At 39.5% G+C, this 27780-nt stretch overlaps 1 protein-coding gene and 1 non-coding gene across 3 annotated transcripts in view; both read left to right on the top strand.

The window, feature by feature from the left end:
- Positions 1-27502, top strand: part of CEP295 (centrosomal protein 295) — a 37312-nt gene extending 9810 nt beyond the window's left edge. For both annotated transcript variants that reach the window (XM_035328717.1, XM_035328725.1), the window contains exons 8-28: positions 116-299; positions 2543-2710; positions 3857-4081; positions 5180-5286; positions 6635-6847; positions 7690-7787; positions 7915-8980; positions 9644-9815; positions 9959-10111; positions 11516-11737; positions 17400-17503; positions 19491-19629; positions 20404-20634; positions 21582-21736; positions 21968-22130; positions 23717-24378; positions 25132-25305; positions 25562-25679; positions 25970-26173; positions 26739-26847; positions 27255-27502. In XM_035328717.1, the coding sequence (XP_035184608.1) occupies positions 116-299; positions 2543-2710; positions 3857-4081; positions 5180-5286; positions 6635-6847; positions 7690-7787; positions 7915-8980; positions 9644-9815; positions 9959-10111; positions 11516-11737; positions 17400-17503; positions 19491-19629; positions 20404-20634; positions 21582-21736; positions 21968-22130; positions 23717-24378; positions 25132-25305; positions 25562-25679; positions 25970-26173; positions 26739-26847; positions 27255-27363 (4776 nt within the window). In that variant the 3' untranslated portion in view covers positions 27364-27502. The remainder of the gene's footprint in view (positions 1-115; positions 300-2542; positions 2711-3856; positions 4082-5179; positions 5287-6634; positions 6848-7689; positions 7788-7914; positions 8981-9643; positions 9816-9958; positions 10112-11515; positions 11738-17399; positions 17504-19490; positions 19630-20403; positions 20635-21581; positions 21737-21967; positions 22131-23716; positions 24379-25131; positions 25306-25561; positions 25680-25969; positions 26174-26738; positions 26848-27254) is intronic.
- LOC118161010 lies at positions 19170-19253 on the top strand. The gene has a single exon (XR_004747822.1). It is a non-coding gene; the product is annotated as a small nucleolar RNA U2-19 (small nucleolar RNA).
- Positions 27503-27780: the final 278 nt, after the last annotated feature.

Here is a 27780-nt window from a genome sequence, read left to right as displayed (position 1 = left end):
TTAAATGTTTAGGATTAAACAAACTTCATGGTAACCAAATGGAAGTGTTTTATCAGTCCTGACACACACCTCTCTGAATATTAATGTACAATGTTTCTCCCCCCTTTCCTTCAAGGACAGGGAAAGGCTACTGAAAGAACTTGAACAAATGCAGAACGTGGATCGGATGCGCAGGAGGCAGATGGTAGCGCAGATGCCACCTCAGCTTTTTGTACCTGCTTACAAACGCATGGAGATAAAAGATGACTGGCAGAGAGAACTGGAGTTTGCCTTTGAAGATATGTACAGTGAGGACAGAAGTGAGTAATTTGTGGGAGGCTGCTGCAGCTGCCTGTTCTGCGTGCAGCAAGTAGAAGGGCTGTGCGTTTTTATTCCTGGTGGATGCACACTTGCAAACCAGGATTACGTACTGTAAGCAAGCAGTACATACAACACAGCACTCTGCATTAAACACAAACAGCACGAATTGTCTCATTCTGTTCCCTGCTCTGGCTGAACAGGCTGAAGGCTGCTTCACGGGAAAATGTCTGTGTATGCAGAACGGATCTCTCTAGCAGTTGGTCTCAGACACTCACTCAGCCCAGTAGCTGGTCCCTGCACCCCAGCTCTCCCCAGACATATATCCCTGAGGTTTCCAGCCCTACTCTAGCTGGTCATGCTTGGACACCCTCGCTCATAGATACATGTACGTACACCTTCTATTCCCCCCCATTCCCCAGAAATGGGTCTTAAGCACCCGGCCTGTCCAGAACGGATGGAGGACCCTGTAGCCCTCCAGTTACCTTGCATGTCCCCGCATGCCCTGTTATCCTCAGTCTGTGCAATGTCTCCCTCACAAAGGTGGCTTTAGATACTCATTGTACCCAGCAGCGGGCCCTGGATCCTCAGCCTCCCCACTTGCTGGCTCCTGGGCATGCAAACAGCTGAGTTTTTCTGCTCTGCTCCTTAGTGATACACAGACCCCCCTGTATGTGCAAATACATGCACCCACTATGAATGCCTGCAATAACTGACTCTAAATACTTAGTCAGCCTCATACTAGATACCCTCAGTTGTCTGTTAAAGAAATAATATGTACGTGTGCTCGCAGGTTTCTTAGTTGAGCCTAAGCCTCCTGCAGTCTCCCCTGTTAATTAATCTTGGATCTCCTGATTCCTCTAGTGGCCAAGCTGTAAACCCTCTGTCCTCAGTATCCAGCCCAGTCTTGGGGCTGCTGTGATACCCTGCTCCCAAGCCTCTTGCTGTTCTCACTGGCTAGTCTGGCTTGCTGTTTGCTAGTCACTGCACACCAATACGTATACCCATGTACTATGCACACATTCTTGTTTATGCTCCACTTGCTGGCTCTTACGCACCTGTACATGTGCATGCATACAAAGTAGAGAGTTCCTCACTTGGGAAAACAGATAAAATGGAATTCAGCAAGAATACAGAACAGGCTGCCAGGAGCCAGGTTGTGCACGATCAGACCGGTGTACTTGCTGGCCCCTATTACGTGCTTATTCCTCAGTTTTCTCCTAAGATTTGCTAATCCTTCCCTTTCCCTGCTTTTTTTTTTTTTTTCCCTAACTGTCCGTAATAAGTCTAGTACAACCCTAGGGTGCTCTTCCCATGTGTCCCATACCCCTTGGAGGCAGAAACCCCTCAATCAGTAAGGAGATCCTGAATCCTCTCCTATGGATTCATCTTCCAGGATTTTGCACCTGGACCATGGGACTGGTGTCCCTCATGTGACACATCTGTGAACAGCCAGATCAGGGTGCTCCTTTTTTTCTGATGAATTTGTTGGGATTCTCCTGTGATGGTTCCATGTGCTACTCCTGGAAAGAGTCCAACAGAGGACCACAAAGATGATACGGGGCCTGGAGCATCTTCCCTATGAGGACAGGCTGAGAGACCTGGGTCTGTTCAGCCTGGAGAAAAGACTGAGAGGGGATCTCATCAATGTGTATAAATACCTGAGGTGTGGGAGACAGAGGGATTTGGCCAACCTCTTCTCAGTGGTTTGTGGGGACAGGACAAGGGGCAATGGCCACAAGATAGAGCACAGGAAGTTCCGCACCGACATGAGAAAGAACTTCTTGACGGTGAGGGTGACGGAGCACTGGAACAGGCTGCCCAGGGAGGTTGTGGAGTCTCCTTCTCTGGAGATATCCAAGGCCTGTCTGGATGCCTACCTGGGCAGCCTGCTCTGAGGATCCTGCTTTGGCAGGGGGGTTGGACCTGATGATCTTTTGAGGTCCCTTCCAACCCCTACAATTCTGTGATTCTGTGATTTTTGCATGGAGTTGAGCCTGTTATTTTAAAACCTTTTATTTTGAAATATGCAGCATGTCTTACTGGAAAACACTGTAGAAGTTCTGAATTAAAAAGACCTAATGACCTAAATGGTTTTAACTTTAGAAGTCTTCTCTTTGGGGGGAAAGAGTAGTTGGATTAAATACGTTGTGAAACAAACTGATGTTGGAATTTCTCAGTGTCCTGCAGTGTTCTTTTTTTTATTCTGATTGGTCATTTTTTGTGGTTGTGTTCCTTTAATTAGAAATGAAAGGAGACCTGATTTTGCAGTTTGAGCCACAACCTTTGCCAGCCCCTTCTGATAGATCTCAAGATAATGATCTCGATCTCTCTTTGGAGCAAGAATCTGCTTGTGACAATCGACAAGAATCGGAACAGATGACAGAAGGGGAGGTCCCTGCTGAATCAGAAAGTAAGGCTTTTAAATTTCAACTTAGTCTTTTTGGTTTTATAATAGAAGAAAAGAGATTGTAGTTTAATTAATCTGATATATTAACTTAGTAATAATTAAAAAGTGTAAGTACTAAAATGCTTTAACAACTATGAAATATTTCAGAATTAAGTGATTTATGATGTTTACCATGGATGATAATATTCTAACAAATGCCCCATTTCTTGAAGTGTTCAAGGCCAGGCTGGATGGGGCTTTGAACACCCTGGTGTGGTGGGAGGTGTCCCTGCAGGGGGTAGAGCTGGGTGGGCTTTAAGGTCCTTCCAACCCAAACCATTCTGTGACTCCATGATTCTATGAAATATAATTTTAAAATAGAAGTGTGACTTCTTTTTCCAATATTCTTTGGTTTGTTAATCTACTGAGCATAATTTTAATTGATGTAAGAACTACACTTTTATTAGCCATGATAGTTCCTATGTAATTATCCCAATTGATGGGATGGCACTGGTATATGAACTTTAATATGTTCTGTGGGCTTTGAACTGTTAGTCCAGGGAATAGCCGTGTTAAGGTTTGACTTTGTGTGAAAGTCTACTGACTGTATGTCCTTTATGCTCAGGTTTGTGATCGAGTTGCTTCATCTTGTGAGTAGGCCACAAAAATTGCATGTAGTGTGTGTGTGCTTGTGGCATCAACAGGATAACATAATGTGAACCAGGTGTGTTAGTGAACATCGCTGTGTGCCCAGGCGTTTTTTCCACGTCCCTGTGTTGACATTATCCATATTTGGGTCTGTGATGCGTTATGGTGCTAGTGTTAATGCTCAGGAGAGGGGGGGTGGAAGCATACAAGCTAGGGAATAGTGCTGCTGGTTTCTGCAACAGCGGAATTTGGGATTAATCTTACTCTGAAATACTGCAACTGGCTGAGCCCTCCTTTCATAGCATCCTGAGACAAATTGCTGCTGCTCTCTTCCAAGCAAGAGAAAAAACTCGTTAAGCCTTGACAACTTGACAGTATAGCTGAGCTATTCGTCCAATTGTGTGTGCAATTTAAAAAAAACAAAACAAAACAAACAAAAAAAAAAAAACACAAGATTTTTTGTTTTCTATGACATGAGGATAGTCATTACCCCAAACTCTTAAAGGTGTATGTTCCTTACAGAACACGAAGAGGCAAAAACTCACCAATCTCAATCAAAACTTGCTTTAAAGAAGTTGCTGAACAAGATTAGAAGCCAAAAAGAAGAATGGACATCAAAAAATGAGAAAGAGGTTCCAAGTGAAGTTGAGACTATTGAATCAGGCACAATTCCTAGCGAGGAGAGACAGCTCTGTGATTTAGAACTTGACTATGAGCAACACAAAAATTCAGTATGTGAAGCCAAAGGTATGTAATACATACTTATATCAAAATATGTTGTGTAGGAACAGAAAGATCTCAGAAAGAGCTCATTTATTCACCTTGCCAGAAAAGGTCTTTTGGAAGACAGATGTCTAAATACCTTGATCTTGTAAATCTTGCCCAATTTTTTTCCCACACTTGGTGCTGCCGTGTTCTAAAAGGCACCCAGGGGGTGAATTCTCAGTGCAAAATTGTTTGTTGAAGTTCCGTACCTGTTAAATCGCAAGAGCTGAATGCTTCAGAGATTCACAGCTAGAAATGCTTAAGACAAGCATGAAGCGATATGCCTGTAGTGGTGTATTTTCCCTGGTCTCAAGGCACCATTCCAAAAGGCCCCAGTGTAAAACTGGAATTTAGAGCAGTTGAGTGTTCCGTTTTGTTCGGTAACCCAAGCAGTTCGGGTTCCTTCCCATGCTGGGCCTGTGCTCTTTTCATCAGGTGAGTGCTGAAGTTGGTGAACTTGTCTCTTGTATGTTAAGTGCGATTGTTGAAGTCTATTAAAGTGATTTTTTTTCTTTTCCTACTTTTATAAGGTGCTTGCTGTGGTTTTGTTTAAAATAAGCTTAAGTGCTTTAGTTCAGTCGCATGGATACACCAGCATCATTCCTGGGGACTGGAGAACATAGCAAGAGTGAAAACCTGCCTCTGCTGAAGATGTGCTGCTATTTGAAGCTGATAGTGCAGGAAGATTTGCTTTTTGTGCAGTAGCCAAATGCTAGATCACTTTGGCAATTTTAGATCCTCTTTTTTTCTAAGAAGTTACTGCTTTTTTTCCCTCAGGATGATCTTGCTATTAGGCTACCAAGTTATCTGGTTAGAAATGATCTTCCATCCTGTTGGAGCTGGGCCATTACTTTATATTCAAGAAAGGCACGTGATAAAGGGCCATTAATGGCTTAAATAATACAAAACCCGATCTTTCCAGCTCATGGAGACGGGCAGAGTGGGATGAAGATGGTAATCTTGTCAAGACCTGCTTGTGCATATTTGTTTAGAGAGGCTGGGAAGCTGTAAAGCAAGATGTAAACATGATCCAAAACTCTTTCTGACTGCATTTAAAGTTAAATAAAATATATATTTTAGACTCTGTGGAAATGTTGGAACATACAGCTGCAGCTGAGAGCTCGGTTCTGATCCATCCTCAAGAACAAGCAGCTAAAATTCGAATGGAAAACGAGAGAAAGAAGTTGGTAAGTGTGTGTATATGTACTTTTCTTGTCCTAGCTGTGATGTAAAAAGTGATTTATAGATGTTACAGCTTATAAAGCTGTGATAGGCCCTTTTAACATGCTGTGAACATTGAAATTAACTTTTAATGAGAATTCCAGTTGTAGATTGGAATTCCCTTTTCGGTTTAGGTAAAACGTAGCTAACAACTCACAACTTTGAAACCCTGTGTAACAATACTGGAAAGTCTCTGGGATCGTTTAGAGTGACAGAAAAAGCTTACAGATTATTTCGTTTCCCGGTTAATTTAAGAAAATCAAATGGAAGAAGTCTTTTGTGTCTCTATGAATGCTACATTATATTAGAAAATAATAGCTTTGTTCATTATACACAACGTATACATAGTGGATTTTTCATCATATTTTCAGTGTATCATAGATGTTTAGAGACCTGCCAGCTATTATTGGTGGTTTATCAATTAAAAAAAAAAAAAAAAAGCTGTAATTCAGGTCTTCCTTAAATTGTGGAGTTAAAGTTCAGAAATTCGGGAAACATTTGTCAACATAGTGTATTGTTAGAGGTGTGAGCGTGTGAGAGTAACCATACTTTCACTGGGGATCTGCTGCTCTAACATCTGTTTTCTCCCACTTTGCACCTGTCCAGGCGTATTTATTTCCACGTCTGCATTAATCGTTCTCAGGTCTAGCTTTTCCTCAGGTTGCTCTTCTTCAAATCCCCCGTTCAGGCCCTGCCACTACAAATTGTTGTCCACCTCATCGTTGTCAGTGCTTTGAAATTTTTCTTCATTTCCGTTCTAAAATGATATGTGCTGTTGCTCCGTGTGGATAGAAGTGATTTGTAGATGAAAGATACTTGGAAAGAGAATAAAAATAAACAAAACACTTCAGAGATTTATGGAGTGCTCTTAAACTGGTTATACATTAGCAATTATAAAAATTTCGTTAGACTCAAATTAACATTGAAATGTATTGAACTCTTGATGAAAAGCTCTATAAAATGCAAAATAGGCTTCTGAATACAGTTTAAAAGAAGGACTTCCTTTGCAGTCTCTGGAAAATTATAATTTATCTTGAAATGATTACATTTTGATTTTTATCCATTCTGTTAATGGGTAGATCAAAATAGCACAATAGCAAACAGATTCAGGGACTGTTAGAAACATCTAGCCAGGCAACTAAAAGTGTTCTTGTAAAGTTTGGAATTATTTTTTAAGGCCTCTTACAATTTGGAAGAGCCTATCATAAGTAAGCAATGAAATTTCTGGTGCAAGTTGCATGTTGGAGCGAAGTTTTTTGTGTGGTGGTGTGGGTGTTTTTTTCCTCAAGTTGTGTAGATTTTTTTTTTCAATAGATTGAGCAAATAGAGCAACAGAAACAGGAACAGCTGGCCTTGCTGAAGCAAATTGAAGAAAAGAAAGCACGTTTGGAGGCTGATTTTCTGAAGATCCAAATGCAAACCTGTTCGGAGGAGGCTAAGAACAAAGAGGAGGAGGAAGAGAAAAGTCAGCCAGTACAAAGCTGCAGTGTTCCTTCTCCAGATCAACAGAAAGAAGTGGAACATGAGGTGAAGAATTGTAGGAAGTTGTGTGTGTGTGAATTATTTTCTTATTTTATAAGAATCAAGAGCACCAATAACTAGTTCTAAATTCTGTCGATCACGATCTTGTTTTTAGGCCTCGGGCCATGAATCAGGAGCTCTTAAAGACAAAGACCACAACTTTTTTTGTCTAATCTAGAAGCTTGTATTTCCCATGATATCAGATAAACACTTTGAATATTTGATTATCTTTGCATAGTTCTGGGGCCAGCAACTATGTCTAAAATGCCTGCTAGTAAAATCTGACTAGAGTCATATAATGATTGATTGTGTGTACAGATATCCTTCTTTTTGAAGGAAAAAAAAAATCTTAGGAAAAAGGAAAATTAAAAGAGCATCTACACCTTTTTGTCTTTGTCTAAATCCTGAACATCTACGTAAATTAAGGGAATATTTATTGTGGATATTGAGGGAAAGCAGTTTTTATTTATATTTTTAAAATCTTTTAGTAAATCTTGAACCATTTGCACAACATTTATTCTTCAAAGAAACTGTTTGCCTTGTAAAAGCCAATGTTAGATCATTGCTCCCTCACTTTGCTACTGGGTACACTTACCTCCTTGAGCTAAGCACGCTGACTTTGATGGTATATGCTAGACTTGCCAAGAGAGACTGTAGCTATAGGCTGTGTGTTCCAAAAACTGCTTTAGCTTCAGCGCCTGAGGCTGAAATCTCACAGACTTCGAGTGGTGGTACAGAGAGCTTTCTGTAGACTTGGGAGAACAAAGATGCAGTTTAAAATTGTTGCCTTAACAGTTTTCTGTGAGTTATTTGTATATTTCTACTGAAAATTATTCAATTTCAATTAGTCTGGAAGTACTGCTGTGTCAGAAACTAGAAGTCCTAAAGAAGACAGCCATTTACAGATGATTCGTAATTATCAACAGCGTCTTCTACAGCAAAATAGGTAAATTACTTTACAAAATGAAAGTTCTGACTTGCCTGCTTCAAAATAATTTAAATTACTTTGATTATTGAAAATGATGTTAGTCTTTGCACCAGTCTGGAAAGATTCATGTTTTCTGTGTGTTTAGGCTGCACAAACAGACAATTGAAGAAGCCAGAAAACGTCTACAGGAGTATCAGAATAAACTGAAGCAAAGATACTCGGCTGCTTCTCTAACACCCTCAAGCTCTGTGGAAACAAAATCAATGAATTTAACACCTGTCTTAGAACCAGTTGTACAGAGGCAAAGAGTGCAACGTGCACGGCACCAGTCACCCGAACAAGTTCGTGCAGAAGACCATGCACAGTCACCACCATTTTTTTCCAGCCTATGTAATATTCCTGAAAACACATCATCACAAAACCATGAGGAGCAAGTGCATCATATTTATCCTGATAGACATGCACAGCCTCTAGAAACATCAAAATTGCAGTATGGAGAGTTTAGCTTGCCATGGAGCTGTCCTTCACAGGAACCGGTGAGCCCGTTGGAAACCTCCACTGATGAGGTCAGAGAGCCGTCTCCGTTGCAGTTACCGTCAGCCGTAGTCACACAAGGTGTTACTGCAGTCAGAACGCAGCCAGAAGCACGTGTACAGCAGGTTAGGTTTGCCTTGCCTGCAGAAGATTCCTCTGAGCTTTCAGAAGCAGAGCACTTTGAGGAATCATCTCAGATGATGTCTGACCATCAAACAGAAACAGAAGCTGTAGAAGAGCCTCCACTCACAGCACCCCTTACGGCAGCCACAGGATCTCATGAGGTACAGGCAGCCACAGCTGATGTTTGGGCAGGTCAGCAGGGGTCTGTAGGAAGCACCACCAAAACAAGCCTTGAGCTCACCACTCGTACTGAACCTGAGACTTTATCTCATGAAGAAGGCGTTGAGGAATTCTTGACATCAAAAGGTGGAGAGGCATCTCTGTTAAATTATTCTGGAATAGTGAATTTAAGGGATAGGATGTTGGCCTCAGCAGAAAGCATCCAGGCTCAGCAACGGTATTTGAAAGAATTGCAGGAGCAGCTAGATGCACAAAGAGAAGCTCTTCTTTCTAGACAGAAAATACAAGAACAACTACTTTTACAGAAGCAGGATAAATTGAAGGAACAGATGCAGAGACAACAAGAGGCCTTGAAAGAATTTCTGAACAAGCAGGTAAGCTTTATGAATGCTTTGCATGGTGAGCTGTCTAGTGATAAAGCTTTAGGGTGAACGGTAGGATCCTGTAACGAAAATTTTAATTAGGTCTTTTGATCTGTAGTTCTTTTCCATAACTTATTTCAAAAAGTTTCTTTTCATGTGTACATACTAAGGAAATGTTTTGATAGCTGCACTCCTGACTTGTAATTTTGCTTGTTTCTGGGTAATTGGAGAAAAATGCTTTTTCTACGCTTTTAAGTTTATTTTGGAGTTCCTAATAAAGCTCCTTTTGCCCTTTTTTAACGTGAAGCCATCTTAGAAAAATAACTGTTTCCTCGAGCGTTGCTATTGCAGTCTTCATACAACCGAAATTCCTGAACTCGGGTGGAAAAAATACAAGCAGACTTTTCAGAAATTACTCCTCTTAAAAATGCTGATTATTCTAGTAAAATCTAACAAATTACTTGAAAACGTAGCCAACTGTTTTATCATGCTAGGCTTGTAGAGCTAAATATACTATGTGTTGCCCAAATGTTTCAGCAAGATATACAGGGCACTTGAACTTCTTTCTCGAAGTAGAAAGCTTAGTATTGTAAAATATACACACAAGAAAACGCTAGCTTAATAAATGAGTATAAATATAATCTTAAGTACTGCTGCTTTTATTTTCTGTTTAAGGTAAGACGTATCAGCACAAATGAAGAAATGACAGAGGCACAAATGCCTGACTGGGTTAACAGGAGTGACGTTTTCCAAGACTCAGAAAACTACCAGCAAGAGAACTGTGGCATGAGTAAACTTCTCAGAAGCGAAATGAATTCGCAGTGCATCGATCTAGCTCGGCAAACTGGTAAGGCTGTTCCAGCATTTTTTATTACAATATATTTTTTCTCTTTTTGCTGGTGAGATGCAGTTTTCCATTTGCCCAAACTGATTTGATGGATAGGCTGTAACATGCTAGGGGATTTTAATCCACAAAACTTGATCTTGCAGAGCAGCCTGAGAAAGTTCTACACAGAGAACAGAAATGGAGATCTTCCAAACCACCCGTGACAAAAGTCAAGTTAGGGCTTGATTTGGAACAGCATGAACTTAGTGTTATTCCAGAGGTAGACACACCGCGGAGTTGCAACATTTCTTTTGCAGGTAAAACATATATTTGATAAAATATATTGTATATACACACACATATATATATACACACACGTATACATGACAGATGATTCTAAGAAATGTAGATTGGAGGAAATGAATCTTCTCTGAAGTCTTTGAGCAGATTGATTGTAAAATAATAGCTGATACAGTTGTCCTAAGGTATAATTTATACATCATCCTAGGGAGCTGTTGATGAGAAAAACTTACCCTATCAGGATCTGACTAGAAAAATATATCCAAAATAAAGATCCAGTGAGAAAAGAAAATTCACTGTAATTACGGGACTGAAGTTCCCTGATGATTTTTCTGTTGAGCATATGATATAATTTGCAGGGTCTATGTTAAAAATTCCTTTTGTAGCAAAGATACGAGATTGAGTGCAGAATAAAGTCATATGTAGCTATTCAAACCTTGTTTACTCTGAGGGTTTAATCAGATGTGAACATATCAGTTAACTGCAAAAACGAACCATCAGAGCTGATGGAAGGGTGTTTAAAAGTTGAGCTGTGGAGCATAGCCAGAACAAGTGAAATCTGTAAAATAAGGAGCTAGTGTCTAGTTTCTGCAGAATTTTTATATTAGCTCTTTATTTTTTTCAATTACAGAACACTCTGTAACAATTTCAGAACAACCACACAAAGCAGTTACTGGTTTCTGTTACCATTTGTATGTAGTATTTAGTAATTCTTTGTAAGGAACATTAAGTAACAGGTACAACAAACTGATGTTTTCGGGATGCAAATATTTAGTTCTCACCCCCCCCTAAATTCACCCAAGCTTCTTTGCAGCTAAAATCTAATGAATATTTTACAAAGCTTTAATATTGTGCTAGTTGTTTCTAAAAGAGTGAAGCAGAACAATCCAAGTAATTACAGACCTGTCAGACTGGCATTGATCTTGAGCAACATAATGAAACAGCTGATATGGGACATTTTTTAATTAAAGAAAGGTAATTAATGCTAGCATCAGTTTATGCCGAATAATTCTTGTTGGGCCAATTTGGTGTCTTGATTAGATAACAAATTCCTGTCAGTGAAGGGTATGATTGAAGAATATGTTTATAAAAGCCCTTGACTTAGTATTACACATTTTCATTAAAAAAATATCAAAATACATACCTAAGAATACTTCTGAAATATTATCCAGTAAAATACTAGCGTAGAGAATGCTTACATACTGTGTAAATCCCCTTCTGATCCCCAGGTGATTTATTCCATTATTATTTATCTGTTCGTTGTGTTAGAGAATAACAAATTGAACTTGAGTTTTTTAATTGGATTGGGTGGCCAAAAGGGGCTGTTGGTGGGGTGAAAGGGTTGGGGAGAAAGGAGATCTTAACCCGGAGAATTTGTGTTGCATAACTATACCTAAACTGCTTCAATGCTTCAAATCCAGGTAAAACAGATTCTGTTGGTGGAGAATCTTCTCCTGTTTCAACTGCTGGGGAGTCTGCATATGTGAAATGTTACAGTCCTGCTCTTCGGAAGGATGGCAGGTCGCCTAGGAGCACAACAAGCTGTGAGGAACAAATTTCCAGTGAAAGTCCAAGGCAAAGGAAACAGTCTGGGTTATTACAAGAGCTGTTGCTGATGAATGCTGAAAATTCCTATGATTCAGGTGAGGAAATGCTCTTCCTTTGAGGAACTGTGTGAGTACCATTCTGCACTGCTAATCTTACTGCTATTTATCTGCAGCATGTAACCTGACTCGTTAAGGAACATTCAGTGTTATTTAAATACTGTTTAATTTCAAGTGTAAAGAATGGAATTTCAATAAGTGTGTGTCTTAGAAGGACTGAATTTTGGGGTTTGATTTTGTTTCTTGTGAGCCACTACCATTCTAGTAATCTGTGTTCATGCTATAGTGATCTGCACTGCTAGGCAAGAGTTTCATCCAATGAGTGTGCTTCAAATCTTGCTCTGCCTTTACCATCAGAATCTCATGCATGCATAGGGAGCCAACTGCTAGAGAAAGCTGCTTTGGTTTCCCTCCCGAGAGGGGCCTTCTGCCCAGATTGCTCAGGTGGGCAGCTTCACCAGGTAAGAACTTGTTCTGAGCTGTCCAGTGGTGGGCCTGAGTCAGTGCCCAGTGATTCCTTTAGAGACACAAAGGAAATTAATGTTTAAAAAGAACTCTGAATTGTTAATATACTGATGTAGACATCCACAGAAAGTGGTCTTTCTGTAAGAAATTGCTTAAAAGTTTAGCTGAGACAAACTATAGAAGGCTGAGTGTAACCACTAGCTTAAAGAAACAACCTTGAAAGAAACAGCTGGTAGCAATGATAGAGAGAAAAATAATGCAATAATGTAAGGATTACCTTAATTCTGCTATTTTCTGTTAATCTCTGAAGAGCTTTTTTTAGAAACTACATTTTTGAGACCAGTCTGTGTCCATGGATAACCGAATTACTGTGATTCCATAAATAAATAGCAGTTGTTTTGGCTATCACAAATAAAGCAAGCTGTGGATGTTCAAAATAATTTTATTACAGGATTGTTGAAACCTACTAAGCCCGTTATGGGTATCTTAGCTGGCTTATAAAAGGACAGAGGCACTGGTCTTAGGTAAACAAGTAAAGTGAGTTTCTATGAGGTTTTTCAAGCACTTCAACTAACAAGTGGATGCCAAGGAGTTTCAGTCCTACTGTTTTTCCCCGCCTATAAGAAATTCAGCTTGTCTCTTTAGTCTTGGAATATCTAACTCAAAGGCTCCAGGACTTGGAGTTGCACTGCACTTTCATCTCTTGAAATTTCTGCAGATTGAAATGCAGTTTGTTGTAGTTCCAGCTGAAAAATGGCACGCTTGACTTGCTGTGAACTCTTAAAGTTTGTGAAACACTTAGTTGAGCAATGTGAAGTTTATTACAAGATGACAGCACCTCATTGTCTGTTAATTTTCAGCATCCATCCAAAATAAATACGTTATTAGAGCTGCTAACGGGTTGTTTTCAGTGACTTCGCTGCCATATGTATGTTGTTATGAGCAATACAGCTATGCACCTCTTGCTTTTGCTAGAATTTTCATTGCTGCCCCAAATCTTAAGGTAACTTTTAATTTAGTTTGTGCTGAGACATCCTTTACAATCAAGGTTTAATAGGAATTGAACTTGCTTTAAATCAATACATGTAAGTACGTTAGCTCACATTCTTTCAATTGCTTCCTTTAATTCTCCGAACAGTCCTTTTGAAATGTATGTGTATATAAATTATCACTGAAGAATTTTGTTTTTTAACAATATTTGGAGACAAGATTTTCTGAGTAAGTTTTAGAAGTATTGCTCAATCACCAGTTTCCAAATTAACAAAAACTACCATGCTGTAGTCTCTTTTTACGTAGCATTATATATGAACAGCATAATGGTCTATGTAAGATTAGGATTAGGAACCATCATGTGAACATCCATATTTATATAGAAAAGCAAAGCTTTATGTGATTATGTATTTAGGAGCATTGTCCTCTCGAGCGGTTCAAGTAACAACCCAAACTGTCAACAATATCTTCTTTGGAATTTGAGGTCTGTAAAGCACTTACTGGCACTTGGAGTAACCAGTACAATATTTTCAGCAAGAAAATCTAGTTTTTCCTTAGCATTTTTAAAGATGGAAAGTTAGGGTGATTTTGAAGTTGCAGCTTACGATGGTAGCTATGAATTCATTTTTCTACTTGATTCTAACTAGATTGTGTTTGCAGTTGTCCCGTGTTTTCATAGAATATCCCGAATTGGAAGGGACCCACAAGGATCATCAGGTCCAACTCCTGGCACCACAGAGGACCCAAAAATTCACACCATTTTCAAGAGACATAATTGTCTCTCCAAAAATAAGAGCAAGCGAGTGCTTTCTGTGTGTGATCTTGACCTTACCCTCTAAGGGGAGATTTGTGGTTTCTAGCTTTAATGTATAGCTTTACAACTTGCAAGTTGCACTGCTTTGTAATTATAGGACTACCAGATGTGCACAGATCCCACTAATCACTATTCACTTGCTTCTTCAAAGTAAAGCATTAGAGATTGAAAGGTCAAAGTCATACAGGTTCTGAAAAAGATGAATTTGGTAAACCTATTTAGATACTTTATCAATAAAGGTGTTTAATTTGATATAGGGTTTGTCATTGGGTGACAGGCATATTCTTTTCCTGGAATAGTTATCTGTATTTCTTTCCTCCAACTGTAACAAGAAGGAAAAAAGAACCCTCTCCAATTTAGATGCAGACACATCTGGCTGTAAAGGCGGTCTCAAGGACTGTTGTTCCTGGTTAGGGAAAGATGAATCCCTAAATCCCTGTCCACCATACTGAGTGGTTACAAGTGCTACACAAACTGCTCAGCCGGTTGGCAGCCAGAGGGGACAGGTAACTGTTAGAGTGGTGTTGCATTATCTGCCTCACTGGTGGCACTGATTCAGATTGCGCTCTCTTACCATGCCGCTGATGTCTCACAAGATGAGTTAGAAACTCAACAGATTTGAGATTTCTTCTTCTAAATCCAGGTTGGTTAAAATGGGCTAATAGAACGTAAATTGTTAATAGGGAATTGCAGAGTAATCCTGTAGATGAAACAGTTTGATTGCATAAACCTTATTTCCTTAGGGAAATCATCTTGGAAATAGTGCCTAGACTTGGTGCATACAGCTTTTTCACAGTTCTCCTTCCCTGGCTGTCAACAAACCTTTCTATTTATTCGTCTTGTGCTTTGAGTCTCCTTGAGCAGTGTTCCAGATGTGATTACTTTCATGTAATGCCACCCTAAACAGAGATGTTATGCCATGATTATTTTTTGTGTAACCGAAGACTTTAGTTTAATTTTAATAATCCCAAATACTTGTCTGTAATTCATTATTGCCGCAGGGTATCTTATCCATCAGCAATTTAGCAAACTGATGTGGAGTACAACTTTTTTCCCCCTATGCTTGGGTTTGGACTGGTCCCTGGTTTTCATTGTCTTCACAAACAATTCATCGTTCAGTCTGATGCCTTTCAATAGCACCGTAAAATTACTGCTGTTACTATTTTACTGCGATTTCAGTTGAATAAATTGCATTCTGGGTATTACAGCCTCATTTTTTAAACACATTTTAAACACTGTGGTGGCCAGGAGATTAAAATGTGACAGTCCTATGTAGATGTCAGGAAACTGTGAGGAACAAGAACCTTGCACTGTTATTTTGGAGGGAGGAGAAAAGAATTAAAAAAAAAAAAAAGCCTCTTTGTGAGTCACCAAGTACAGCTTTTAAGGATATCACTGTAATAAAGACATGAGATATGAGCATGTTGTATTTTTAGCTCTGAAACCAGTAATTAATTTGGTTTAGAGCATGGAATTGCTGCTGTTTGTCCCATATATTTATATCACAGAACAATGCAGGTTATTGCAGTATAAAATGTTTGCCGAATGGCTTTTAATAGAATTTATATAAAGGAGTATCAGATACTTGAATCTGCTCTCATATGTGTACTAAATTACTGCCTGTCACTGCGATAGGCATTATAAAATAAAGCATTTATTTCAGAGAACTATCGAATCTTGGTGTAAAGATAGCAGGAAAAAGAATTCAGTGCTCTCCGTGGCAGCTTGTTTCAGCGGTTAGTGACTCTAAAACAAGCGGTCTATTTCCAGTTCCCATCTGTCTTACAGCCATTTCTTGCCCCTGCTTCTTGTTACAATGTTCTTTGAGGTTTAGATTAAAGGACGTTTTTTTCAAGGCCTTGGTTATTCTCACGGTCACCTGCCTCCTGTGTTATGCTCCCAAGAAGAACAGCAGACTTGTGCTGTGTATCTGGACTGGATGATGGTACTGACAGCCAAGGAGCTCGCTGCCACCTTGTCCTGCTCAAATTTTAAGCCATCTTTCCCATGAACCTGAAGACCTTTGTCATGCACTTATGTTTTTACGTGTACTGCAGCAGCATTGTTTAACAGACCCAGATTTGCATAAAGACAAGATAATTTTTACAGTTGCAGTGCTATTGTGCTTATTGTTCTTCCAGTCTTTGTTATTTGCAAATTCTGTTGGCAATGGCCCTGTTCGGTTACTGAATGCCATGAATGATCAGGGTCAAGCCTACTAGAAACTTCTGGAGAACTGGGGAGGGAGGTCCTTCTGACAACTGTTTTCCCCTTTATTTTGAGATGTGTCATCTAGCATTTAAAATAATAACATAGTAAATGAATAAAGAATAAGTCAACTTCTCTTTTAATCCAAGTAAGTATATTTTAGATGTTATTTCCTTCCATACCTTGTACTTCCTCCTAGCAGTGTCCTGGGTGACAGTGGCTAGAGGAAACCTTGGATTATTATTTTTCTTCTTTCTTTCTAAAAGGAGTTTCCAAGTGTTTCATACTGACTTAGATACCTAAGGATAGCATCGTACAGGTGTTCTGATGTTGCCTCGCAGGGGAAACTTCTCCCACTTTGTATAGAAGCAGAGAATCATTAAGGTTGGAAAAGACCTTCAGTAGGAAAAACAGAACACTTGTGCTCCACCTTCTATTAAGAAATTAAGTTTTGGTTCATACAAGGGACACATTAATGTTAGAAGTCAGTGGTATGTCTACTTAAGGATAGAGCCTTACAGGTGCTGGAGATTTGAAATCTCTCTGTCATCAGCAGCCCTAGCAGAATTGAAGAAAATGTGTGTACTTCTCCAGTTTGACTTAAATTTCTGTTGGATATTTAACACTTTTCCCTGAAAAAGTGAGAGCGGAACTGATGAATTGAGAGCAGCCCTGAGGAGAAGGACCTGGGGGTGTTGGTGGATGAGAAGCTTGACATGAGCTAGCAATGTGTGCTTGCAGCCCAGAAAGCCAACTGTGTCCTGGGCTGCACCAAAAGTTAGGTAATTTTTAAAAAGTAATAAAAAAGTTAGTTAGGTAATTCATAGCTTCTGATTTCTATGCTCTGCTTTCCTTTGTAATCATTGTCATGGTAGAGGGCAGAAAAATTCCTCCACCCCAATGAAATGGTCGTAGGAATGCTACCAAAGATGTATTTCATTCTGCAAAGCCAGAGCATGAATTTCTAGCTCTTCATGCGTGGTCTACAGAGATCAGCCATGCTAATCATAAATCATGGTACAGTGGAACAGAAAGTATAATGTATGTGAGAAGAAAGAGGTAAGAATGGGCAAAAATCAGAGCCTAACAGTGAGGGCAGCAGCAGCAGAGTATTACTGCCATCTGGTGGTAAAAAACAACAACAAAAAAAAAAAAAAAAAAAACACAAAAACCAAACCAACACTAACAACTGCTTCCTTCTTGCTTCTGTTATATTTTGTTCAGCTCAGTCCCAAGATTCTCTTGCGGCTCAAGATTCGCCAGTTCCTGCTGTTGAAATCGGAGAGGGAACACCACGTTCTGGACCATCGTTCAGAAGCATTCATGGGGTTAGTCGTTTCAAAATGACTGCGTAACCATAACTTACTCTTTGTGATGTGTTTAGCTGGAATGCTAAGATGATGTGCAGAAGGGCAAATACTGTCATGTTCTTGTTGCCTTGAATCAGGCTTTTGAGAATTTTATCTTACATTGCCAGAATGCTCAGGAACAGGTAAGATCTAGGACAATCGTATGGTAATTAAGATTAGAAGGGACCTCGGAAGGTCCCTGTTTCAATCTCCTGCTTGCAGCAGGGTCAGCTGTGAAATCAGAGCAGGTTGCTCAGAGCTTTATTTCACAGGATATTCACAAATTCCAAAGGTGGAGACTTGCATGGCTTCTCCAGCCAGTCTGTTCTGGTGCTAGGCTGTCCTGTAGGAAAAGTTGTCCCTTATATCCAGATTGAACCTCTGCTTTTTCAGCGTATGCATTGTCTTTTGTCCTCCTGACATGCAACACTGAAGACCCTGGTTTTGTCTCAGTACCCTTCCTATGGGCTGCAAGTTGTCCCCTGCAAGCCACCTCTTCAGGCTGCACCAGCTCTGCTTCCCCAGAATCCCAGAATGGTTGAGGTTGGAAGGGACCTCAGGAGGTCATCAGTAATTTATAAGATGGAGAAAGACTTTTTACTCGGGTATATAATAGCAGGACAAGTGGGAGTGGTTTTAAACTAAAAGAGGGTAGATTTAGGTTAGATATAAGGAGGAAATTCTTCACGCAGAGGGCGGTGAGGCCCTGGCACAGGCTGCCCAGAGAAGCTGTGGATGCCCCATCCCTGGAGGTGTTCAAGGCCAGGCTGGATGGGGCTTTGGGCACCCTGGTGTGGTGGGAGGTGTCCCTGCCCATGGCAGGGGGTGGAGTTAGATGATCTTTACAGTCCCTTCCAAGCCAAGCCATTCTGTGATTCCATTCTATGCTGTCTCCTCTGGCTCCTTGCCAAAGGTGTGAAACAGGGCAGGTCCCAGGTTAGACCCCAGACATGCTCCCCTTCTTCCCCCCATGTAGGGGGAGTGTCACCCACTAACCCCTGTCCGCTGAGCCTGGTTGCCAACCAGTTTTCTGCCTGTCTGGCTGTCCGTCCATCCAGATTGTAGCAACCAAACTCAGATACAAGAATATTTAGAGAGACTGGCAAAGGCCTTTCTGAAATCAATGTCAATGATACCCCTGCTTTTCTTCATCCAAAGATCCTGCCATTTTGTCAGTGAATAAAAACAGCATTTAAAAATTACTGCTTGTTTATAGATGTATGGAAACATTTATGCAAACAGCATGTATATTTGTACGTGCGTGTCCGTATGTTTATGCACTTTTCCTTATAAAAATATTTAATATAAGTGAAAACAACGGAGGGAATGGGTTTGTTAGGTTTCTGTCTTTTATTAATGTATGTTTTAATTCAAAGTTTGGGAAAAATAAAATGTTAACATCTCATCCTTCCAATATGGAAGTATAAGTACCCTCATTCCCTATTCTGTGACTGTAGGGCTGTCTTCAAAAATAAGGAAGAAAATATTTTAGAATATTTTGTATATTTAGCTGTAAAACTAGAATTAAACTGTTAAGTCACTTTGCTATATTCAAGAGGCACAGACTTAAAGGTGCTTGTAAAATTCCTGACTTTTTCGTGTACCGCATTTATGTTCCTCTGAGATCTACGATTCCACTGAAGTAGGTCTGTGATGAGAAATAGCCAAATCTGACCACCAGGAGATAAAATGATCTTCCAGGTGCAATGATTTGTAGACAGTTCTGAGAGGCTTGGGGTGCTTGTGTGTGTGTGTGTGTGTGTGTGTGTGTGTGTGTGTGTGTTGGGGGGAGGGGGCTGCTGGGGCGCATTTGGGTCTGGGGGATGGGCTGTGAATGTTCTGTGCTGAGCAATGATGAGTTCCTCGTTGCCTGACTGCCAAAAATGAAGGCTTCTACACTTGAACTGAGCTCAGCTTCAATGACAGTGTCTGAATACAAGGTAACAGATATGTTACTTCCTCCTAGGAAGTGCTTTCTAAAGTAGTGTCCCCGGATTTGGGTTCAGAGGCTTTCATGCAAGCGATACCCTGTGATTTATGTTCAACAATTTCCACGGGAAGCTTTTTGACTAGCGAGACGTTGGATGCCAGCGCTATTGATGCTGGTAAGTGTTTGGCTTTTGTTATTTTTGTAAATGAAAAATTGTGTTCTCTACCTTATTTCATAGCAGAATGAATCTGGCTGACTGGACATAAATCTGTCTGAAAAAGGTTAATATGGAACTTCACTTAGGAATTGTCAATACACCTTTCAGAGTGTAACTGGAACATACGCATTCTGTGCTTGTGAGCTTTGTTAACTTGTAACTCAGCCTTGTAACACATCAGGTTTGGCAAAGGGTATTTTAATGAGCAACTGTAACACTAGCAGCTTTCAGGTGGCCCAATTTTTAGAAAATATGATCCCCAAACAATACACTGATGGAAGTTTTCCAATCAGTATACACCATAACTTTTTAGAGTGCTGATAGTTGTCCTGCTGGTAGGAGAATTGTGTCAGTATCTTGTTGCACCAAAGTGTTACCATAGTAATAGTCTGGCTCTATTTCAACTCCAGTGTTCTGAATGTGTAAGTGGCATGTTGAGTAATAAACTTTGTAACTTGAATCAAGTTGTGTTTTCCTTATGTAAAGCTCAAACTCTAAGATCATTTGCTTGCAGCCTTTCTTTCCTATTGCTTTTAGTTGTAAAAAAAAAAAAAAAAAAAATAGTTTAAAAAAAAATCTGACAGGAGACAGCTTGCAAAAAAAAAAAGCACAGAACTAAACAAGAATTGAGATGTTAAGGGCATTGCAAGATAGTAAGCAATGTGTTTTCAGGTGAGTTCATGTGAGTGGTTGATATGAAAAACTGTGTGAACATGTAGCTTCTTATTTCAGGATTGTCTTCCGACAGTACGGAAGACCAAATTTTGAAAAAAACTGCAAGCTGCCCTTGGAGCTCGTTGCTACCTTTTACCTCGCAGCAGAGGCAAGAGAATCTGTCAAGAGCACCTGAAACCTGGTTGTCAGAAGGGGAAGTGTACCTTTATAAGAGCAGTGAGATTCAGCAGATCTTGGAGAAATGTGGAGATTTGAACTCGTCATCAGAGAACAATATGCATTTCCAAGGTAACAATATATAATACTTATCAACTATCAACCCTATCTGAATGAAACGGCGATTAACAGCCTGCCAGGAGGTCCGTGCTCTCCTGCGTGCACAGCTGTGTGCTCTCTAACTGTGCACGTTTAATGATTCATGAAAATAAAAAGATCTTTATTAGCTGTCATGGGGATAACTCCAGTGTTTTCATTTGAACTACTTCCTTCTGCAATGTCTTTGGAAACGCAGAAACACAGAACTTTAGATTCATCTAAAGAAGGGACTTGTCCTTGTGATCCAAATTCTCCTTCCTGCTCAAAGCAGAGCCAGTTTACACCAGGTTGCTTAAGGCCTTGTCAAGCCTTGTTCTGATCGTCTCCCGTGACGGAGATTTCATACCACCCAGGCAACTTGCTTAACAACCTTCACTGGGAACTTTTTTCTTCATGTCTAACCAGAATTTCCCGTGTTCTGTCTTTTATCAGTTATCTTCTTTCACTGGGCATGTTCAAGAAGAGCATGACTGCATCTTCTCTCTGCTTTCTTTTGGGATGTTGTAGATGGCAGAGATTTCTGTTCCTCACCTCTTCTCCCACACTCAAGCCTTCTAGTAAAACTGAACAAACCCAGTTTTTAAGCTTCTCTTCAAACATCAGGTGCTTCATCCTTCCTCTGACCATCGTCGTCTCCTCACTGGACTTGCTGCATTGTGTCAACGTGTACTTTTCGTACTGGGAAGCCCTACATAGGACGCAGTGCTTCTTATGCAGTCTTGCAAGTACTTAACAGAGAGCTTCTTGACTGTAGATCTTCATTTAAATACAAAATAAAATCAGCACTTTCTTGCTGCTGTTTGTTCCTGCATTGTAAGAATTGGATGTTGTAATTTTTTTTTACAAACTACTGTTTGTATGCCTGCAGAATTCTATGTGCTCTACTTATTCCATCTGAAATATAACCTCTTCTCTTACAGCTCTGGCAGCTGAGCTTGATTTTCCTGAAATGGAGAGGCATTTTCCTACCTCCCGTCATCAGCTCTTTCAGCCTTTGGAACCAAGTTTCGACTTTGATATTTCATCATCCATTTCTCAATACAAGATTTCACAAGACAACAGAGAATTTAGGAAGGTACTACAGAAAAACTGTCTTAAAATTTATGGAAGATTTAAGCACGTAATCCCTATATTGTGTTCTGTTTGTATGAAACACAATAATAGTTTGTAATGTGCTTAGAACAGGAAGCATTTTTACTATTAGCAAGGAGAAATGCGATACAAAAAGCAAAAAATGCCATTAACTTCTTATCCTTCATATTCCTGAGAAAATGGAATCTTAATCAGGATTTTTTTCTGCCACTAGACTTCAGCGTTTTCAACAGAAAGTCAAGACATGTCTGCATTTCTAGATGGGAGAAACTCCAGTCTGAATAGACGAAGAGGCAGTCTGCGTTCTAGTCTTGAAACAAACAAGCCCAACACCATTACCTCAGAAGAAGAGTCTTTCAAAGAAAATGGTATCCTGGGTATGTACAATGCAGTCTGATCTACGCTTACAAAATCAACTTTCAGATGACAATGTAATAATTAGCAGATTAAAAGCTAATGATTCTGCAGCAGCACTAAGCTAACAGCAGCTCATAACTGGGAAAGTTTTTTGGTTAATGTTCTGCCGTTGAATTATTGAAATAAACTTAATCTGTAACGTATTCTAAAGAAAGAACTGATCTGAAATTCCAGATGCAGGTAGTAGCGATAGAGGTATTTCTGAAGCTCTAAGTTACCAAGAACCAGGTGTTTCAGCACAATGGTGCTCTAACAGAAACTGCTCAATAACAGTAAAAGTAACAGGGTATTTACGTAGTGGATGTATTAGTAATATAAATGTTCCTGGTTAATTATCCTTGTTATTTGCATGTGTGTCCACATCATTTTGGGAAATACATACTGGTCATGTTTGAAGCTGCAAGCAACCGTGCTCGGTTTATTATGCTTCTTTCACTCTAGATAGCAGGTACTAGCACAAAAGGAAATGCCAGAAAAGGCTTACACCATGAGACTGCCTGTGGTGACAGCAAAGGGGATTTAGGAAACTCCTGCTAGCTGTAACATTTGCTTTCTAAATTGCTCACAGAAACAACCTCCATGCTTTAAACTTCTTACATTTTCCCATCTGTTTTAAGTTTTCTTTTTACGATCCTAAACTAATTATTCTCATGCTTTAAAATAAATAAAAATAAATAAGAAAAACCATTACAAATAACAAGATAAGAAATCAAAAGCTAATTCAGGTTGGTAGGTTGATATTTTAGTTCCATCATATGGGGAATTTTCTAGTGATGGCTGAAATTGCAGTGTAATTCTTCCCTGTAGGCTCTTCTGATATTTTTAATAACTGCTACTTATCCGGAGACAATATTCCTTATGCATATAATACCAGATATCTTGTTAAATAATACAAAAATTTCTTTAACATAAATGCTTAAAGGTTTATCTGATATATTGCTATCAATAAGAAAAAAAAAACAAACAAACACTACCACCAAAAAATATGAATAATGTGATGCTGGAGTCTGTGTAACCAATTTTATGAATCTTATGTCAGAGGCATATTAAAAATATATGTATATATTTAAAAAAACCTTGTTTGTTTGGTAGATGCTGTAGTACTGAAGTGCCTCCCCAGTAATTAAAATATTAACACCCTATGTTTCTCCTTTCCTAGCTTCTTCTGGAAAAAAAAAAATCTTGACGTGTATGTTTAGAATCTAAGGGAAAGATAATGTAGGGTACAATACTGTAGCTTTTAGGACTCACAGAATGGTTTGAGTTGGAAGGGGCCTTAAAGCCCACCCAGCAGCATTATGAAGGCTATCCCTAAACATATCATAGTAAGCAACAAAAAACACTGTTTCTTTTTTGTGTACAAAATGAATCAAATATGAAAAAAATAAAATGAATCAAAGTTGAATGAATCAAGTAATATTCATGGTATTATATTTTACTAAACTTCAGCAGACTTGCACATTCCTCAATAGTCCTGTTACGGAGGGATTTTTTTAAAGCTAAAATTGTGTTAAGATAGAATTCTGACTCTAACTTTTTGGAACAGGTTCGGATGAATCCTTTCACCCGCTGCGAGTAGAATCTTCTCTGAGCGATTGCAGTGAGAATGCTGATCAGCCAGAGGACCATAAGGTAATGTTAGAGAAGTCTTTAGGACAAAATCCTGGGATTAAAAAAAGAGACAACGAGAACTCTATGTCGTCTGCCAGAGAGTATGAAGAACTGGCAAGAAAGATGGAGTGTGTTAGTCTGCAAGGTTCAATGGAAGAGATGCGAAACGAAAGTCTGAGTTCAGTGGAAGAGCAAAAGTCATTTTATCAGCTAAATACCACACCTGCTCCAGTGGAAGGAACTTCCCCTCAACACTTATTCAAAGAGAGTGTAACATTCAGGCAAGAGACTTTGTCTTCTGAAAAATTACCTGTCGAGGCATTTGATAGGAACTACATGAAGCTTCCTGAAAAATTTCTACATGTACATGAAGCAAATAAAGCTGTGGCAGTGGATTCTCAGTGCAATAGCAATGTAAATAAGCCAGATCAAGGATTCCCAGAAGTACAGAAATCCTCAAGGATTACCAGGGAAACCGGCTTGGAAGTCCCAGGCATTCATTTACAGGCTGCTGTACAACAGAATGCTTCTTTCTTGGGAAGACGTGAAAAACATTCCAGTTCTGTGCCTGGAAGCTCATGTTGTATCCCAGTCTGGGTGCGTAAAACAGATTTTTTTTTTCAATTTGTGCAGGTATTTTGTTTACTTTTTCTTTTAACCAAGCTATTTTATGCCTTTAACATCAGAAGACTTGGCAAATGTTGGCTTTATGGTTCCAATTTGACTTGTCTGTTTCCTGGACTTCTGCTCTCCTGCTTGCTCTTTCAGTTGCTCTTGCACTGAAGTCAGCAGCAGTAGCTAAATTGAGCTGGATCTTAGTTAACTGAACAGCCCCTACCCCAGTTAAGAAGGGGGCTAAATAATTTAACCAAAGCATAATCAAACGTAAAAAAAACAGGTTTGACAAAGTTGTGTGTTTTTAATTATTTTTTTAAAAAAAGCGTGGCCTGAAACTAGATTTCAGATGTAATTTAAACTTGAGGTGTGGAAGAGGTGATTTTGTTGTTTGGTTCTTTGGGTTGTTTGTTTTTATTTAGCAGTGTTTAGAAAAACAAACAAAAAACGAAACGAACTTTACATTGGAGTTGGGTTGCAGGGTTTGCATAAATCAATTAACAAACATCCCAGGCAAGGTGCTCTATTTCCCTAGTGCTTGGGGCAGATTTTTTTCCTACGTATTCAATGAGCCTCATCTTTGGGACAAGCCACTAGCTGTTGCTATTTCTGGAAATAGTGGAGATTTTAAAAAATATATATATATATATACTTAAAATATATTTTTAAATGTATCCAATGCATATATATGTGTTATATCTTATACACTGAGGTCTTGTGTAATCTGTTTGCTAGGAAACTGAGTCGGGGCATGGTATTATGGAGGAACCTGAACTCACTCTGATAAGCTCAAATGACATCAGTGTTGTGGAATCAGACGCTGAGCATGTGAACCAAGAAAAAAGTGAGGAGGATAAAATCAGTAACCTGGCAGGTGCGGATAAGCCTGACCTTAATGATTTTACTGAGGTGAGTCTTAATTAGTGTAATTCTGCAGTTGAGATCTAGTGGGCAAAGGGACTGCAGTGGATTTGTTTTTAAAGCTTTTGAATGCTTTCTAATTCTTACTGTCAGGATCCATTTCTGGTACCTTTTCTTGTACCTAAAGGCAAAAGAATGTCTTTTATTTCTGTCTGGTCTGTGTTGGTGGTGTGCAGTACTACTACTTCACTCAAACTTGTGGCGGATTTTAGGCATTTTTAACTAACGTTTCTTTTTGAGACAGGAAAGAGAATTTTTACCACTGGTTCCAGATGCCAATTGTTCCATGTTTGTACAGCCTGACAGTTCTTCCAGAGCCCAGAGTCCCAATGCCAGACAGCATCCATCACATCAGACCGCAGGTAATTAATTAGGAGCTTCTCAGGTCTTTGGTGTGTTTTGAGGCTTTAAGATGCTTTTGATGCAGTAATTATTTCAGTATCTGTCTTGGCAGTACTGCTTACAGGTACTAGATTCTGTAGCTCTGAATTGCTGCTTGTTTTGCAACATTTCGTTATTCACAGTGTCACCTCCTAGCACTATTTATCAAAGCAGTCAAGGTCAGCATTTTATGAGAAGTTGATTGAAATCTGAGTTATTCGAGGTTCTTTGCTGAAAGAGAAATGTTTAGCCTTCTCCTTTTCTTTCTCAGTGATGCTCCTAGAGTTTCCTTCTGCATCAGGAAGTTTGCAAGAATCTTTTTTGAAAAGAAAGAAGAGCTTCATTCAGAAATCTCTGGAGAGAGTAGAAGAAATCAAAAATAAGGAGAGAAAAAATGAAAAGCCAGAAGCCAGACAGTTTCAAAGAAGAAAGTCTGAGAAGTTAAGCAGGCAAAAGGAGTCTTTTCTTCTCTCTGGTATGTTTGTCTGGGACATGACATAGGAGTAGGTGTGCTTTTAGTTGCTGTTTATTATCACAGAACAGCTTTCCCATTTCTTTCATTCTTTCTTTTGCAGGCATCTCAGGGACGTGGGGAATTTTTTTCCCCACTCTTTGATTACCCCTTCAGTGGTGTAAAGGCCCGTAATTATCTGCTTCATACATGTACGGTCATAGGGTGTCTCTTAGGACTGCATTTAGAGAACCAATTCATCTCTGTCTGTTAATAGGGGTTTGGAGGTCCGCTGTTGAGAAGCAGTACCCTAATGAGTCAGAGCCAGACTTATTTTCTACAGAAAACTTAAATCTCCATTGTATCTGCTCTAGCTTTTCTTTGTTGTAGTTTCATCTTTCAGTCTTTGAAACCTCTTGTGTTTTTAAGTACTATTGCGCTGAAAAACCCTGTCATTGACATTCTTTGATATTTTACAACCAGTCACTGTTAAATTGTGTCAGCTTTTTAAATTGAGTAAGCCTTTACTACTGGGACACAGTGTGGCTTTGTATTAGCTAGATTCAAATCCATTTTCTGTCTTTTGAAGGAAAAAAAGGTGCAGTTGTCAACCAGTTGAAGAAAGTAGGAGAAGTGAAAGTATCTTCTCCAGAAGACAGGAAGGCTGGAGAAGTGGAAATGCATCAGCGTACTTCAAGGTACTGTGTGAACACAGAAGGATTAAACAAACAGACGTAGTTAGTCTGTGTCTTGTGAAAGCACTTTGTGGTCTTCCAGCTGGACCTTAAGGGAACACAGCTTAACACATAACTAGTGGGAGAGGGGAGCCAAGTGTGCTTGAGGCACCTTGCAGAGCTTCCTGTAAGGATCAGGGCTGGCAGCCTGCTCAGCTGCAGCTCACAGTTAAAGCTGGACACTTACAGCTCCAGAATGGGGTTTTTGTTAGGTCAGAGAGCAGGAGAAGAATTTTAAGTGACTCTCGATTATTGGATAGCGAAGTCAAAATTGTTTTTCTCTTTATTTTTAGTAATTGAGACAAACTCCTGTAACTTACTCCTGCTTTGCCACTTAGCTTCCTGACAAAATTTTCCCATTGTTTTGACAGACTTTATAATCAGCTTGAAGAAGTAAAAACCAGAAAGGAGGAAAAGAAAAGGCAAGAAACATACGCTAAAAACAGAGAAAAGGCTAAGGACTTTCAAAAGGTAAAATAATCTGTTACACAGTATCTTGAGCCAGTCAGTTCTCATTTCACTGAGCTTCCACTCAGAGACAGTTCTGCAAGGTGTGACTGAACAGACTGCAGACTGAGAATGTTTCAGTTTAGCTTCTGGGGAGCTGTTACCTAAGCATTGGTTAGGTATTAAAGATTAAAGAGGCTATTCAATACACTATTGGCGTATCACACTTAAGACTGCCTGAGTGGACACAGTCACCGTGTTTGTAGATTCAGAGCATCTCTTAGGGCTGAAATCCTTCTCTAAAGGAAACTAATTGACTTTGGCTGTTCCAGGTAACTTGTTTCTACTGAGCTGAGCATATGTGGCAAGGATCCTGTTTGGATTTGCCTGTAACAGGAGCTACTCTGTATATAAAAATTATACAGCTGCTCTTACAGCTATACCTGAGTA

Source organism: Oxyura jamaicensis, chromosome 1, assembly GCF_011077185.1.
Source record: "Oxyura jamaicensis isolate SHBP4307 breed ruddy duck chromosome 1, BPBGC_Ojam_1.0, whole genome shotgun sequence".
NCBI lineage: Eukaryota > Metazoa > Chordata > Aves > Anseriformes > Anatidae > Oxyura > Oxyura jamaicensis.
This window is presented reverse-complemented; position numbering and strand designations above follow the sequence as displayed.